Below are 18,119 nucleotides of genomic sequence, written 5' to 3' on the forward strand. Positions count from 1 at the left end.
TTGTTGCAAAGCCTTTCTCAATTTCAGCTCTCCCAGGGCTTCATTTTGGGGGTGTATATCTGCTATGTGTTCCCCTACTACACTGAAGGCACCATTGTAACATCACAATTTGGACTCACCCTGAATTTCTGAGACCCGTCTTACCACAGTCAGGCTACCTCACATTAGGAGAACAGATCTGTGGACTCAAGGCAGCGACAGCGCTGCTGAGAGGCGTTCAAATACCTACAGCATTCTCCTCCCTAAAAGAATGTGTGGTGATCACCCACAGCAGAGAATTCTGTCCAGCTGACAAGGCACCTATAAAAGACAGATCCTAGACAATGAACAATTGACATATAAAGCTTCAAATATGCACACACAGGTACATATATAGGACATGAAAATCAAAGCAAACCAGTCTAGGCAAGCAACAGGAACAAATTGGGGATGGGGAGGAAGAAGAAGTAAGGGAGGCAGGCACGGGAGGAATGTACTCAGTGCACATTATCTGCTTATATGTAGCCATTCTTATGTTCCATATACAGTGAATATATACAATGAAAATTTTAAGTTAAAAATAGATAAAAATCAACTTAAAGAAGACTACAATGGACTGGACAAGGTGACACGTGCCTTTAATCCTAACATACACGAGGCAGAGGCAGGCAAATCTCTGTGAGTTTGAGGCCAGAGTGTCTATGTGTTGAGTTCTGGGCCAGCTAGGATTACACAGTGAAACCCTGTCTCAAAATAACAAAAAACCAACCCAACCAATCCAGAAAATCAAAACTAAGCAGAACTACATGTGCCTTCTTTATTGTTGCCCCAGTTAGGACCCTGGGTGGACACTGCTCTAATATCTTGGCTGTGAGCTCTTTCCCTGTTCTAACAGGGTATATGAGTACAGATGAGTTGGTCTGGATGCCTGCTAATAGTCAAAGGCCAGGCTCACTCCAGTCTGTCAGATAGCAACTTCTAGAGGGGCAGGAATGGTTTTTAGAATGGACAGATGGTGCTGGAGTGGAGGACCATGGAAGTTGGAGTGTGTGCCTGGTGCAGAATCGCCAAGAAAGGTTTTATTTTCATTTTCTTAATAACAAATTAGTTTATTAAAAGCTGAAATTTGGAGACACAGAGAATGTACCTATTAGTACTATAAATGCAATGTGCTGTTTTGAGAGCAGTAATATCAAACTACCAGAGTGCCAACTCTATGGACACAGTGGCTTTCTATCTGCTTGTTTTTATTCTCAGGATCCAGCTCCAACACATAACACTGAGTATCTTCATGTCCTGAGACTGGAACTAGCAAAATGCTGCAGTTACTCAGATATTGTCACGTAGATTTCCCAGGGCAGGGCAGAGGAAAGAGGCAGGTTGGCCCCTGGCAGTCCTATTTATTATTATGTCCATACTGGAGACATGTGAAGATGGCATGGATAACCTGTCACTGGACAAAGACAACTCAAGAAAAACTTCCTAGCCTACATTAATTTCTTTGGGGTGTTGACACAGTCTCCAGGTGCAAGGACTCTCCAATGACATCTCTATGTGTTTTGTTTTCCTTTGTCTACAAAAGTTAATAGAAAAGTGAGCACCTTCGAAGCACAAGGTCAGAGTCCTTATTGAAAGGAAGAGGAACTTGATTGAGACTGCCATCCCCCAGGAGCCACCAACACCAGAAGGGGGTGGCATGAGGATCCTGAGGGGCCAGGCTCATGCACTTGAGTCTGTGTGCTTCTTTTTGCACTGTGGATTGTATGTGACAAGTTACACATCTGAGTTTAAAGGTGGCTTCATTTATCTGTCTCCCTCTATGATCCAATAAACAAACACAAGATGAAATGTTACAACTTCATGAAAGGTCTTTTGGTTTGGATTTGGTTCTGTTCATTTTGTTCTCATTTTCAACATCCTCTTTGTTCTATATATACAAACCATTTGAAAAAATCTTAAATGATTTTTATTCTTTCAGGATGGCCCATTTTGAAAGAAAATATAAAAGAAATCAGTTTCCTCTTTGATGGGCTCAGGGAGAAATCAAACTTTTTATCTGCAACAGCTAAAGATTATTGATGAACAAACAAAAATTGGGGACTGGCAAGATGGCTCAGCAGTTAAGAAGACTGACTGTCCTCTCAGAGGACCCTGGTTCGATTCCCAGCACCCACATAGTAGCTAACAAGCATCAGTAACTCCAGTTCCAAGGGATCCAATGCCCTCTTCTGGCCTCCATATCTACTGCACATTTACAGTACACAGACATACATACAGGCAAAAACCCTGTATGCATAAAATAAAAATAAGTAAATTTTAAAAAAGAAAAAATAAACAATAAAAATAAAAGAGTCAAATGAGGGAAAAGAGATGGATTAATGAAAACTTTGGAAAGCTGTCTCTGTGCCTTAATGAGACCTGGGTCAGTTCCAGGATTGCCAAAGAGAGTGATGGTGTCACATCAAGGTTTCTGACACTGTAACACCATAAGAAAAAGAGCCCATGGGCTGTGAAAGCAAGGCACATATATTTAGGGCAAAATTGGTTCCTTTTCCCTTGTCTCCATTAGCTTTAACTGTCAACTTGACATAGCCTAGAGTTACCTGAGAAGGGAGTCTCAATCAATGTATTAGATCATATTGGCCTTTGGGCATGTGTATAAAGGATTGATTGGTTGTTAGCTGATGCAAAATGGTCCAGCCTGTGGTGGGCAGCATCACCCCAAAGCACATAGTCCTGGGCTGTATAAGAAAGGTAGCAAAGTATGAGCCTGTGGGTGAGCTGGCAAGTGGCATTCCTCCATGGCTTCTGCTTCATGTCCCTGCTTGAGTCCCCACCCTGACTCCCTTCAATGATGGACTGTGACCTAGATGTGTAAGTCAAATAAATCCTTTCCTCCTGCAAGTTGCTTTGGTCATGGTATTTGTCTCAACATCAGAGTTAAAACTAGGACACTTTCCTATTCCTTCTGTCCCCCAACTGGTCTTCTATACCAGCTCAGAGCTGCTGCAAAAAGTGACTTATCAAACGTTTATTGGTACTTACTGTGAATGGAATCCCACACTTTGCTGAAGATGTGTCAAATAATACATGTCCTGGTTCCTGAACTTTCTGGGTTTATATTCAGGTTGGGCAGTGGAAACTGTCATAAATGAACCCAAAGAGGAAGAATGTGTAGTATTCCAGGGGTTGTAAGGAAGGTGAAGACCTTGCCGCCACCAGCAGGGCATCTCTGCCATGTTGCTCTTCTGTCTAATAAGAACACTGTAGCCTTTGTCTTACCCACAAGCCACATATGTACTATCTGTATTTTGAAGCAGGAGAAAAGATACTAATAATGAAGCCCTCCTTGGATTTCTCACTAGCAAATGCAGGCATGACTCTGGACGGTCAATGAAAAGGCAAGGCCACCTTCATTCGGTTCTTGTTATCTTCCTAGCTGGGCTTTAAGCGCAACAGCCCTTCCTCATCCCTCTCCCAGGAACTTTCCATTCATACTTGATGCTTTTGCTTATGCCACTTGCATTTCTCAACAAGCTCTGCTTCAGGGGTCTTCAACAAGCTCTGCCTCAGGGGTCTTCAACAAGCTCTGCCTCGGGGGTCTTCAACAAGCTTGCTCCAAACTTTTTTTGACCCATACCTCTCACCTTCCTCCCTCCCACTCTTTAGCTGCCAACGTCTCAGGTTTGGGTGCCTTTCTTCTCACTGATTCTCCTCATCAGCCGGATCTCTGCAGATTGACGCCATACTGAATGATCACTCCTTTTCATAATTCATTCTTTCCAATTCTCCATCTTAACACTATTTTCTTGGTTTGCCTTCTATACTTTTCTTCCTTCCTCCCTCCCTTCCTCTCTGTCCCTTCCTCCTTCCTCCCTTTTCTGTCTAATTATCCTCTAGCTGACCATTAAACACTGGAAATATTGAAAACATAGTCACAGGCTTTCTCTTTTTATGTCATACTGTCCACCCAGGCAACCTTATCCATACTGAAAATTTTAATTATGACCTATGTTTGAATTGTTACCAAATACATAACTGGACTCCAAATGTCACATGTGCTATCCAGACCTTTGTGTCCATTTTCCTAATTGTGGTCTTCACTGTGTATGCTGCTATCATTGTGAGAAGCATCCCCATTGATCTAATAACAAACCAAAATGCAACTGTTGCTGTGGTCATCATCCATCCTCTCATAGATAGGCTGTCCACTTGCCTATCTCTCACTACTCCCTCCACCCGCACCGTGGACCACTACTCTCCTGGACTGCACTGGGACCTCCTAACCAATTCTTTGATGCAGTGTGACTATTGAAAATCAGAACCCTGATTATGTCCTTTCCCATTAAAATACTACCACTGATTTTAACATGAAGACCAATACTCTTCACTGGATTCACAACGATCTGGGTATTCTTGACTTTGATCCTTCTATAACCTCCTCACAGCCCAGTTTGCTCTTATTCATTCCTGATTTTTCTTCTTTAATCACCTCCCAGCCAATTCTGCTCTTATTCACTCCGAACATTTCTCTCTTGCCACCAAACCTTTGCATATGCTGTGAATCTTCCCACAGAGTCTTTCTAGAACATTCATTCCATTGGCCTCTACATCAAGTGACCTTCAGATACCAGCTCAATTGATCTCTGTAATGGTGGTCACCACTCACCCTTAAATTAGTGCATAACACTTATTCTAGTAAGATGTGCGCCTCCTTTTTCCACATTCCACAGCTGTCACTGCACGCTCACTTGTGATACTTTTATCAAAGCCATCTATCCTCCTGTGGTAGTGAACTATTTCAAGCTGTGTGTGACTGTGATGTCTGCCATGTCTCCATACACACTAATGTATTCATTAATATTCAGTTAGTGTTTGAGTGTTTATGTTCTTTTGTAGTCCCTGTGTCACCCATGTGGATTCTTTTTTTTTTTTAAATCAGATTCATTTTTGAAATAATTTATTTATTTTTATTTGATGTGCTTTGGCATTTTGCCTGCCTATATGTCTGTGTGAGGGTGTCAGATCTTGGAGTTATGAACAGTTGTGAGCTGCCATGTGGGTGCTGGGAATTGAACCTTGGTCATCTGGAAGAACAGTCAGTGCTCTGAACCGCTGAGCCACCTCTCCATCACCCATGAAGATTCTTAATGCAAAGTGACACCATACACACTCTCTAGACATTTGAAATGAGCTGAAGCAAGCATGGGTCTTACCAACATTTTTAGAAGACATTTTACATTGAATGAGACCCATTGAATAGTGGCTAAAACCACAAGAGTCAGAGAAACAGGCAAAGGGCAGCCGTGATGGGACAGATGTTGTAAAACAGTGCATGAGGTGATAAGAGACACACAAGACAAAGTCTACTCATTAAGACTAAGACAAAAGGGATTTGCACAGATCCACATCCAGATGAGGGGCCCAGGTCAGAGGGGTTAGAAAGAAGGTAGCTGTGGAAGAGTTGACTCCAGAGAGTACCTGGGTGGTGTTTATGTTGTAAAAGTGGTTTTGATCCAAAGCCAAGATCCACAGACAGAAAGTTTTTCAGAATGGTTGAATTCCATTACCCCTCCTGTATGAGTTGAAGAAAGTTCATTCCTTTTTGCATGATAGACTCTCTTCATTGTTCTTTATCCTGACTGTTTTCACCCTGCACACACCAAGGCTCACAATGGCTCTCTAACCCCCTCACTTAACATAAGAGCAACTGTCCACTTGGGCCTCCTGTCCCAGGACTTCAGCCATAGACATCTCTTTTCCGGGTTGTCAGGTCTCTTTGGTTGACAGCTTAAAGAGTCCATGGCACCACACTCCAGTGGGTCCAGCTCATCACTCCATACTTCTGCCTTCCTCTTTAGCTTTGATGGCAAATTGTCTTCAAGACCCTGATGCTTTTACCATGGCAACAGGGCAAAGTATAGAGGATTCATAGACAGTTGGACACACCTGTGCTTCCAGGAGCATACAGTTATAAATAACCAATCCTTTCTTTTCCTTGGGAAACCTCTAGTTGTGAGGGAAAAATACCTTTAGTATCACTTGGCCAGGATCTCTGAGATGGTCCTGGAGACGAAGCCCCTTCCAGTTGGATGGCCTTAGCAGTCAAGCAGGCACAAAAGCAGATCTTTGAAGGGAAGTGTCAGGATCTCACACACCGTTCACTATTCTCAGAGGTGGGTGAATGTCTGTTCCTTAGCCCAGGCCTGTACCTCTGCTCGGCCGAAGATGAGGTAGAAGAGCAGGCCTACTACATCAATAGCAGCTGCAAGCAAGAAGACATTTCTCCAGCCAAACTCTGGATCCTGGAGGCAGGAAACTCCTTGTTAGTAACAGTGGTTTACTTACTTCTTGTACAAGGTTCTACGTCTTGATGCTCCTTCTCCTAACTCAGCCCCATCTCCAAGACTCCCATCTTGCTCCTGGAATATACTGCAGCATGTCTGACATTATACCATCACACACCCTGTTCCCTCTGCTAGAAAGCACGTCCCATCAGGCACTCTTTTAACTGACTCCCCTGCCTTCTTTCCTGACTTGCTCAATGTCCCCTTTCAAAGATTGATTCTTTGACCACATGGATAAATTGATCTTGTTTCCTATTCTCTTCTTCTCTCTGCACTTACCACCAATATGTCTATAGTTTTCTGTCATGTTTTTTTCAATATACATTTCATGAGGCAGGGTTGGGGGGCTTTTGTGGGTTTGTTTGCTAAAACAATTGGCATAGTACACACTAATATTTAACAGTTGTGGTTTTTTTCCCCTAGACAGGGTTTCTCTGTGTAGTTTTGTGCCTTTCCTGGAACTTACTTTGTAGACCAGGCTGGCCTCTATCTCACAGAGATCTGCCTGGCTCTGCCTCCCAAGTGCTGGGATTAAAGGCGTGTGCCACCATCGCCCGGCTAACAGTTTTTTTTTTTAAATCAATGAATTCATTAATTAATCAATCAAGTGGCAAGAGAAACAAGGTCTATGTGAGGATTTTCCTTTTAACCAATCCCTAACAGTGTTTTCAGAGACTAGAAAGGGATGGAAGCTTCGAAGGCAAGAGAGGACTTGATTTTATTAAAACAAGAATCCTGTCTTTGTGAATCTCCTGTCTTTTTCTGAGTTACTGATACAAGGTCATGGGAAAGTTAGAAGTGAGATTTTCATAAATCTCCCAGACATCCTTTTCCATGTGAAATGTATATCTATGTAATTCTTAGGCAATGTTCAAGTCATCAGGTTTAATTATTTGCTTATTCTTACTTTTTTCTTTTTTGAGGGATTTGTGAGACAGGGTCTGACAGTGTAGACCAAGCTGGCCTCCCACGTGCTGGGATTGCCAGCACACATGACATTGCCTTGCTTATTTTAATGACATCTTAGTGCCTTTCCAGGATGGAAGGCTTCAAAGTGAAAATCCAGCATCCCAGCAGCACGGGTCCCGGGGACTTCTGCTCTGAGTGATGAGCAAGACGAATGAATGGCAGAGAGAACTTAGAAGTATAGGTGTGAGGTGCAGGGAGCTTGCCACTCTGCCATTCATTAAACATCTTACTCATCAATTTCCAAAGACTTTTTATCTTCCTAGACAGAAAACCACCTCACCCTGGTTTGCTCAGAGCATTCAAGATGTTAACACTGAAAACCTCTCAGAAATTCTGAGAGCGCTCAGTTTGAGGCAAACCATGATGGATGATCATACTGGACTGTAGGAGAAATGTCATGAATATTACTAGAAATGTGGGATTTTAACATGAGAAGCTCATCTTGTAAGAATTCACAAACCATAACTCACTACATTGAGCATTCTCACACATACACACCCACGGAATAAGAAATTTCCCTACATAAGTTGAGCTGGGAATGAAGGTATGTTAGGGGCTCTAGAGTCACGAGTTTTGAGTTCTTCCTCACTGAGGAATTAACAGTGTCTGAGACTGACTTCTACTAACTAGCACCATTCAGTTTCTCTTATTGATATTCCTTATGATGTTTAACCTTACCTGACTGAGGAAAAATCCAGCAACAGTAGGAGCTATGCCTCCTGCTATATGAGAAAAGACCTGCAACAGTCCTTTGAGAAAGCCAGCGTACCTGGGAAGGGGGCAGTCTCATGTAAGCAAAGGGCTCATCTTGGTTGCATTGCACTGCTGTATCTCTATGCACATCTCTGGGGATGCTTGGGGGGGGTATACTAAACCTGAACAAAATATGCTAACTAATAATGATCTTTATACTCCTATGCTACAGGCTCACCCTTTCAGGGATAGTCTATGCTAACATGACAGCTTCTTGGTTCTTACTATTGAGCCCAATCTTGCAGCCCTATTTAGGGATACAAAAGTCTCCTCCTTCTGTATCAAAGACCTACATGTGATGAGACGGTTACTCTCTGAGACCAGCCTATCTCCCACATGGCTCAGTGGACCATCATATAGAGATGAAGCATGTCCTGTTGCTTGAGTTAAACCCTGGGAATTTTATGTCTGGTCTCAGTTCTCTCTGGCATGACTAGCACCAAAGATAATGAATTTTCCTCAGGTTCTGTCTTTTCCCTTAGTTTTTGTGGATGGATATGTGTTTACACGTGTGGCAGTATGCATGCATATATGTGTACTGCATCTGAAGGCCAGATGACAATCTTGGGTACATCCTTGAGGTGTTGTCCACATTTCTTTTGGAATTAGTGTCTCTTAACAGCTTGGAAATTGTACATTAGGCTAGGTCCGCTGCAAGAAGCCACAGGGCTCTCTGCCTTTTACCAGCTCCCCAGCACTGGGATTGCAAGTGCACACCACTGTACTTGCTTTATTTGATTTTGTGTTGTTTTGTTTTCTTTCTTGCAATGTGGGTTCTGGGGATAGAACTCAAGTCCACATGTTTGCCTAGCAAGCATTTACCAGCTGAACCATTCCTCCCAACCTTCTTTCTCCTTATTTAAGCCTCACTTAGGCCTCCATTATGGGATCTTGTGAGACCTTTCAGTAACCAACCTGACGGACTTGCTGCATTCTTCAGCAGAGACTGACAGGTGAGGTGTCTGCATGGCCACAGACTGTTCTTGTCTCAGCTAAGAAAGGCTGCATTCACAATGGCTGACTAGCTCAGTGTCCCTTCCAGGAATTACAGAGCTATAGCATTGATGTTACTCTCCTCTGTGACCTGATGTATACACTCTCTTTCACCTTTGCATCAGAGCAAGGGTAGGTAGGGTTCCTGGACCTGAACTGAGCTTCTATGAGGATGAGGCCAAGGGATCCCTACCGTGGAGCAATATCTAAGAAGTTAATGAGGGCCCCTGAATCACAGAGGCTGCAGAAGACAGAAGACACGACCAAGAAGGCCATTGTGGTGCTGCGGCTGGATCTGACCCAAGGCAGGGGCACCAGGATCCCGGATGAGACAAGGACCCCTGCAGCAGAACAGAAAACATAAGAAAGAGGCTCCCAAACTCCCACAACCACCTAGCAGTCAGCTTGGCCCTTACCTATGGCAGTGAAAAGCTTCCGGATAGTTACAAGTCGGAGGACTTTCCTGGAGAGGAGAAAATCTGCCAACAGACCCCCAAGGATGATGCAGACACAGCCAGCCATGAATGGCAGGGCCGACAGGATTCCACTCTGGAGATTGGAGATGGGTAAGTACGAGCATCCTCAGCATCCTTGTCATCGCCCTGACTGATCCTGATGGATGGTCCATGTCTGTGGCTTTGCATTACACATACATCACTTTCTGTGTCAATTAATTTCTTTGTTACTAGAATTTTAATTTAACTTTAATTCTGGAGGGAAAATGTGCACATAACTCAATCTTCTTAATTTCTTTTTTGACAGAATTTCTCACTGTATAGTCCTAGTTGACTCGGGATTCACTATGTAGAGCAGGCTGGCTCAAACTCACATGTATCTTACAACCTCTGCCTCCCAAGTGCTGGAATTAAAGGCGTGCACCACCACACCTGACTTCAATAATTTTAATAAAAGCAAAGGACAAAGGTTTTCTTCATATATAAAGATCACTTATAAATAGCTATTTTAAAGATTTTGAGCTAGGTTTGGTGATACGTACCTGTAATCCCACAGTGGGGAGGTAGAGGTAAGAAGACCTGGATTTTGAGGCCAGCCTTGGGTATATAGTAAATTGGAGGTCATCCTAGCCTACTTAGTGAAACCCTATCTCTGGGGATAAAAATCAATCGAGAGAGAGAGAGAAAGAGAGAGAGAGAGAGAGAGAGAGAGAGAGAGAGAGAGAAGGAGAGAAAGGGAGGGGGAGGGAGGGAAAAGAAGTCTAACAATATCTTATTTGCAATAGAATTTATTAATCTTTTAAAAAATTTTTGCTGCCAATAGAGCATCTTGTTTATAAATGCTGACTTCATTAAGTATAAAATTTTTGCATAACACTTTTAAAAATATGACACCATGGCCTGATTTGGAACCATATCTCTGCTCAGGTAAGCAGTGGGCCACACTGAGGTCAATGTGAATCCAAGTTAACTGGTTGCATTTCCTGTAGGGGGTCCTGGTCTACTCCCTCATCCTGTGGCCATGAGTGAGGTCATACAGAGAAACACAATGCCTGGTACACTTTCTTTGTACTCACGTCTCTGAGGTTTGCTTGAAGTACAGAGCTGATATACGTGGGTGTGTATGCCATTATTGTGGATAGCAGCCAGTATTCACAGAAATAAGATACCACAATGGCCCAAAGTGGGAGAGATTTGACCATGGCTTTAATGGGAAGAGACCAGCCTGGCGAGCAATCCTAAAAGAAAACACTTGTGATTATCCTCTCCATGGCAAGACAGGGGCTCTGAGACGTCAAGGGATAGGGAAAAGGACAGGGAAATGCCTCATTGTACCTCCTCTGCCAGGGAACACACAATGTATCTCTTCTCACTGGTGCTGATAAAGGGGTGATTCTGTGGGTCATCATATACAAGAGGAAACCAGATCAGGCAACAGGCACAGCCAATTCCACCTACGATAGAAGGCCCAGTCAGCACTGCATCGGCGTTTTCTTTCAGTTGGATGACTCCTATGGCTAACAGAATAACTAGTGCTGATGCTTCACTCCACCCTACATTGCACCCTTGAATGGCACGATGAAGGAGGGTACTTCCCCACCACTTGACTTTGGCCTTGTTCATGCAACTTGCTTTCACCTATGCCCTTCGGCAGCTGCCAGCTGAGGCATTAAGAGACACTGCCTTTCTTCATTGTCCTTTGGCACAGCCATAAATGAGTGGAATGGCAGAAGTCATAAAGCCAGCACATCTGCTTGACAAAGATCCAGCAGAGCTGGGTCACATGATGGCTGCCATGCCACCTTTGGTTTTCATCTCCACCTGTTACATACTTGGGGCACTTTTAATATTTGTACAATTTGGGGATGTTTGGTTGATGGAAAATTCCTTATGAATCATTTATGCCTTCTCCCAGGAATGCTGCTTCTAAGCTCACCCAGGAAAGTCCTGAACATACTATTCCCCCCCCCCAACACACTTTGAGGGAGATATCCTTATCTACTTGAAGGTCTTCCTTATGCCTTAGAGGTTGCGACACATAAAGAAGCCAGAGGTCTCTTCATGAGGCTATGAGACATACTTGAAACATCTGTCCTTGTACTTACTCAGGAACAAGCTAGTTCAAAACAAAGTGAAATTCAAAAAGGCCAACAAGATCCAGTGGGCTAGAGGAGTTGGCCACAGTTCAGATTACAAGGCTCTTGCCACTGTACACTCGGACAATTATGTGCCATACAACTCTGCCCTACACAGAGACACTTTAATGAGCAAAGTATGGAGTGGAAATATGATGAAAGATGAGATGTTAGGACCTCCCTTTCTTAGAAATTAGCTCATATAGAGCCACTATAATGTCATATGACTAAGGAAAAACAGAATGCCCAGGATTAGACATATAGACAAATTCTATAAGGATATAAATGTGAACATTGATTATATTATGCCAGAATTTGAATAACAACTGCAGCAGCTTTAGCCTGAGGATTTTTCCTGGGCACTCTGACCACCAAGAGTTAATAATACATTGCTTGAGACATGGAAAAATGCCCAGGGTAGTTGAAGATCTTGTTTTGGTCTAGTGTCCTCTAAGAGACCAAAGCAACCAGTCTGAGCACAGGCTGTCATATGCCTCTAGATTTTCAAAAATTGGGTTATAGGGTTTATGAGTAAGAATGATAACTCTGTTTATTAATGATGTCAAAACTTGAGGGGAAATGACTGGAAATGATAATTCTGTTCTGTCATAGTTTATTAATGATGATTTAAAATTAAGTAAAAGGAAGTTAAACACATGTCCAAAACCAAAAATGATATGAACTATGTTTTGGAACATCGTGAATGTATCCCTGCTAACTAAGTTCTGTATAAATAAAGAAACACTCTGGCTGCTAGTCAGTCAGGCTGCAAGAGTCTCCCAACCACCATGGCCTGGCTCACTTCCTTTCCTCTCTGACTCCTTACACCCTCTGAAGGACCCATTCACCTCCGGGGATGGATCCTCTAGGGAGGAATGAGCTCCCGTGATTCCATGATCCTTGCAGGTGAGAGAAACAGGGGAAAGAGGCCACCAGCTGCTCCATGGGACTTCAGGGAGAAGGACAGCTACTTCAAACCACTAAGTTCACAGAGGCTTTGAAACACACACACACACACACACACACACACACACACACACACACACACACTGTTTCACTAAAGATACACACAAGCTCTTGGTGTGCTTCTCCCTCACAACTGAGCACCAGTCAGCACTCCTGTAGGTTGTACCACAAAGTTCTCTTCTTCATTGAACCTTTTCCTGCCTTTCTTTTATCTTTCTTGTTTTATGTGCAATTGATTACCTAGACTATTTCTACATGCAGAATGAAATTAACCATCAAAGAAAATTTATCTAATATGTGTGAGTGTTTGTCTGCATATGTGTATGTGTGCCTGTGGAGGTTAGAAGAGGGCATGGGATACACTGGATTGGAGTTACAGATGGTTATGGGCCATCTTGTGGATGGTTTGAACTGAATGTGGGTCCTTTGCAAGAGCAGCAAATACTCCTAACTGCTAAGCCATCTCTCTAGCCCCTGGAATACTACAATTTAGATGATCTTTTATAAATTAGCAAGATTTATATCCTGACTAAATTTGAACATTGCCAACTTTACATAAATGCTATCTGTTAGAATTTGGATAACCAGAGATAGGTTCATCACAGATGCCTAGCATCTGCATTATAGAGAAACATTTGAGATTTTAAAAAAGAACAAACTCACCAAAGATATAGAAGATATAAGGCCATCCGAGGTTCTGGCAAAGGAGCCCACCAGCAATGAGGACAAGGAAGGTCCCAAGCATTGACCCTGAGCAAAAGATATGAGGACATTATGAGGATGAGAGCTGGCCTTGGGAATCAGTATGCTTCCTACAGAGTTGAGTGACAGGGACTGAGGGTATGGGCTTCGATCCAGACTACCACATTACAAACCCTGCTCCTTCACTCATGGGCTGTATGATTGCAGACACTTATCAGTCTATTTATGTCTTGGATTCTCTACACTGTGTACTTACTCTTAGCTGATTTATAAGTTTCCTGTCAGGGTAAAAGAAATGAATGTATACAAAATCCAAGAATGTTTGGTGCATTGTTAACACACCTTGCTCCTTAAGAACAAGGATTATGAAGACAGAGTAACTGGGATACAAGGCCATCATTCTCTTAGTCCATTGCTGAGTACTCTTGGACAGTGCACATAAAATGAGATTAAGATACCAGTTACCTGATCCAGCGATGGTGGTGAGTTGACTCCTTTCCAATGGGGGAGCCCATTTGACCCACATTGAGTACTGACCTGTCAATACCATAACCTGGGGGGAATTTTCCATGCTTAGAGACAGGAGATCATTTGAGAACATAGATACATGCCAGTTATACTCGGTAAAGATCTCGATACCTGAGCCATGCCTTGGATGACCCGAAGGACAATGAGCAAGACTACTCCAGCGTCAGCTGCCAGGGGAGTGAAGAGGGTCAGGATGGAAGAAATTAACAAGCCTGCTCCAACCACATACTTGGCTCCAAACACTCCAGCCACATAGCCAGTGGGGATCGGAGCTAAGAATGATCCATAGCTCAGGGAGCTGAGGATGATTCCCTGGATCTCAGGAGTCCAGTCATACACAGGGGCCTAGGCGACAAGGAGGGCCTCGTTGGCTACACAGGTGGCATGTTTCCTTTCCTTTCATTTTGTTCTTGAGACAGGTTCTCAACAGCTCAGGCTGACCTTGACCTCTTAGTCCTTCACTCCCACCGCCAAAGTCCTGAGATTACAAATGTACCTCACATCTGGCTCAGCTGTTGACTGCTCACTATAAGACTTGAGATACAATAAACACTTTGCAGTTAATTTTAACCTCTCTTCAATTCTTCCAATTCACCAGTTTTATAAAGAAAAAAAAACAAAAACCTAAGTATATGCACATCATACTCTTTCCTATCACCCTGACATGATTAACTGACCAATTAAAATAAGGGCGTTCACATGGGTACATGCCTGGAATCCAACAACTTGGGAGGCTGAAACAGGAGGATAATGAGTTTGAAGACAGACATAGAAAGTCCCTGTCTCAGAAAGACAAATACATATAATATTCATATAGGATTTATATGAAATACTATATTCTATATATTATAGATAGATAGATATATACTATATATGTAATAGATAGATTCGGACAGAAGGAAAAGCTCATAAAGAAGGAAACATAGCTGAGGTACTGAGTATTATGTGGAAGAGAAAGTAGACATAATCTATGAACCTGGTTCTGTGGTGAGTTTCATCCTCACAGAAGAAGAATTGACTTTTACTGGATGATTAACCATGTTTTATTCTGACTTAGCCATGCTTTCACTTACAGACATTAAACAGAGAGAGATGAACATCTCCTCAGATATGCATTATGTTCTCATGCTAAAGGAATCTCATTTGCTCATAAGGTAGCCCTGAAAGAAACAGTTCAGATTTTCACAAAACACGTTGCTACCTTAGATGCCTGTAGTGTTTCATTCCCAAAGTCTTGGGAGTCAGCAGGGGGCCTTTCGTTGGAAGCATTGAGCTGGCTGGATGCTGCTGTGGTGTTCACCATAGCTGTTATGGCAATGCTCAAGTTCATTTGTTGGGTATAAATCGAAAAATTACAGAGCTGCAAGATGAAGGCTAGACCATGCCTCAGTGAGCAGAAGCCTAGAGGAAAAGAGACAATGGTCATCCAGTGAGCCTGCTTTGTTCCTATGCTTTCTAGGTCTGGAGGAGGCAGAAGACAGGTGTCTGCTGGTTCTCAGAAGTACAAGAGGGTCCAGACACTGTTCTGTGAGAGGCTCCATGCTCCTGAAGCTAGTTCCCTGGAAAGCAGAGCCTTGAAGAACATTTGGGGAGTCAGCCTCAGAGATGGGGTTTTCAGGGCTCTGGGATGAGCCATCAAGGGCAGGAACAGGTTTAGAGCAAGAACTGCCAGGAAGTTGAAATTGCTTTGTGTAGTGTCTGGTGTGTGTGTGTGGTGTGTGTGTGTGTGTGTGTGTGTGTGTGTGTGTGTGTGTGTGTGTGTGTGTACAGGGGGCTTGAAAATGACTCCCAGGGTTTGAAAATGAATCCTGATTCCCTGCTTAAGACGCTGAGATTGGTGTCACCTGTAATTAGCAATAGGCTATTTAACTTGTTCTGGGCTTTGAAGGAGAAGTGTGAGTGGCAGGCTAGTGCTAGGCTGAAGATGTCATCTTCATCTTCATACTGTAATCTAAGCTTGCAAAAAGCTTGCCTCTGTTCCAAACACGTTCTTTGACCACAACTGGGAGGCAAAGGTAACATGTGGTCACTGTGGTCAGACTCTGAGTTCACAGCTTCCAGGCTTCAGCCAGGCAGCAGATGAAGCTGAAGAAGCCATCACTGCACCCCTGCATGTGGAGACGCACTTGTAAATTCAAGATTGACAGGATTGATGAAATATAAATTAAAATCACCTTGCCTTAAGTCTAGGACTATTTAACTCTGAAAAGCCTCTCTCCCTCCTTCTGAAAGTTACAGTGGAATTTGGGTCATTGTTGTTTTGACATGTCATATTCCAGTAAGAAGGGTGGCCAGGTTGTCTTCTCCACGCTTCACCCATGTACTCAAGTCTTTTCTCTGCCCCAACAAGAAACTGTAATCATCAGTTAAGCCCCTGTAGATTTTATCAAGCACTTTGTGTTGTTTCTATAACTGAATTAATTTTACTACCATGGCCTTTATCTGTTTGTTGAGACAGGGTTTCATTATAACTGAATTAATTTTATTACCATGGCCTTTATCTGTTTGTTGAGACAGGGTTTCATTATACAGACCAGGCTGGCCTCAAACTCAAGATCCTACTCCGTCAGACCCACCCCCAAGTGCTGAGATTACAGGTGTGACCATGCCCAGTGCTTATCATTTTCATGTTTTTTCTGCCCCTTGGGCTTATTTGGATAGATGACAGACAGACGAACAGATAATACATAACCATTTATGTATACGTTACACATCATGGGGAAAAACAATTCTCTTTACTGTTTGCAACATTAATATCAACTTTTCATTTTGTCCATCAGCATGGTGGGGGGAGCACTCATGCTAGATCAGAATTTACTGGAAATACTCCTTTATGTTGTTGCTTGTGGGTGAGTGTGACATGTACTTCAACCACACTAAATATCCCACTCCCATTTTAACATTCTTGGGTTTTATCAAATATCTTTTAATTTTGGAATCAGTCACTTGTATCTCCATCCAAGATGCTCTACTAGTAGCAAATTTTGAAAGTCTCCGAGGCTCCTGTGCTTCGCCAGGGTTGTAAAAGAATCTGTAGGTGTGAGGAGAACTGAAGCATTCAAGCAATGCACTATGATGGTGGTTGCTAACATTTGACTCTCCTTGCATTCTTGAAATAGTCTCTTATTCACAGGCTGTTTCCAATGACAGAACAGTTTGTTTTGTTACTTTAACTAGGATTTTATTAGTATATGTAACTGAGTTGAATTTGTCGTCCATGTACATGTCTATCATTCTGTCCTTGTTAGCTTTGTGGGTGGGGGGAGTGGTAAGTTTTCCAACTTGACAGTGATCTGAAATTATTTAGATAGACCCCAGCCCTTGGCCAAAGACCAAACTCAGTTTCCTATTTCAAATATGCTCTGAGGTGATTGGAGTTTGTTGGTCTGTTGGGTTTTTGTTTTTTGGTTTTTTTTTTTGTTTTTTGTTTTTTGTTTTTTGGTTTTTCGAGACAGGGTTTCTCTGTGTAGCTTTGCGCCTTCCCTGGAACTCACTTGGTAGACCAGGCTGGCCTCGAACTCACAGAGATCCACCTGGCTCTTCCTCCTGAGTACTGGGATTAAAGGCGTGCGCCACCACTGCCCAGCAGTCTGTTGGTTTTTATGGGTGTTTTGGTTTTGGGGTTTTGGTGTGTATTTTGTTTGTTTGTTTGTTTGTTTATTATTTTGAGTTTTTGATTTCACTTCCAGATAATGCCACATGATTCTTATCTGCTGGGTATGCTTCAAGATCACCTGTGAGAAATGAAATAATTAGGAGTAAAAGTGTTTTGTCACCATCTAGCTCTGTCGGGGGTCATTGGCAGTAATGAGAAAAATGCTAGCTATCAAGAAAAAGGAAGTTGGGGTGACATCGATCCAATTTTTCTCATAACCAGAGGTCTGTGTGTGATTTTACCTTTCTTGAAGGATTGCTCTTGGGTCATGTTTAAATTGCTGTCATTGGGAATGTCTCCCACTCTTGCCTTGATGTCTGCTCCAGTAGACATTTTGTCTCTCTCCTCCTAAGGTCCAGCATCTACTTACTGAAATAAAAGAATGTAAGAGCAAACACAGACAGGAAAGTATCTTGTATCTTATATAATGTGGTCCCCATCCTTAGCTCTGTTAGTAACCAAATGTGAGGCCTTGGAAAAGATATAGTTCCCAAAGTCTTACTAGCCGTATCTTTGAAATGGGAGAACCTAGCCTGGATTGTCTAGATCAACCATAAGACTGTTTTTACGTCTGTGTATTCCCAGTATTTGTAAGACCTGAACTTGAAAATTTAACCATTTATTTAAAATCTTATCT

General features: G+C 42.7%; 1 protein-coding gene across 1 annotated transcript; it reads right to left on the reverse strand.

Annotated features, from left to right (window-relative positions):
* Positions 1-6,149: 6,149 nt before the first annotated feature.
* On the reverse strand, positions 6,150-17,847 carry Slc17a4 (solute carrier family 17 member 4). Its single transcript, XM_036189223.1, has 11 exons — positions 17,725-17,847; positions 15,029-15,228; positions 13,939-14,172; positions 13,765-13,852; positions 13,261-13,347; positions 10,832-10,950; positions 10,573-10,734; positions 9,458-9,590; positions 9,235-9,382; positions 7,974-8,064; positions 6,150-6,284 (listed from the first exon to the last, which is right to left on the reverse strand). The coding sequence occupies exons 1-11, from the start codon at positions 17,813-17,815 to the stop codon at positions 6,150-6,152; spliced, it is 1,488 nt and encodes a 495-aa protein (XP_036045116.1). The 5' UTR covers positions 17,816-17,847.
* Positions 17,848-18,119: the final 272 nt, after the last annotated feature.

This window comes from Onychomys torridus, chromosome 5 (genome assembly GCF_903995425.1).
Source record: "Onychomys torridus chromosome 5, mOncTor1.1, whole genome shotgun sequence".
In the NCBI taxonomy this organism is placed as follows: Eukaryota; Metazoa; Chordata; class Mammalia; order Rodentia; family Cricetidae; genus Onychomys; species Onychomys torridus.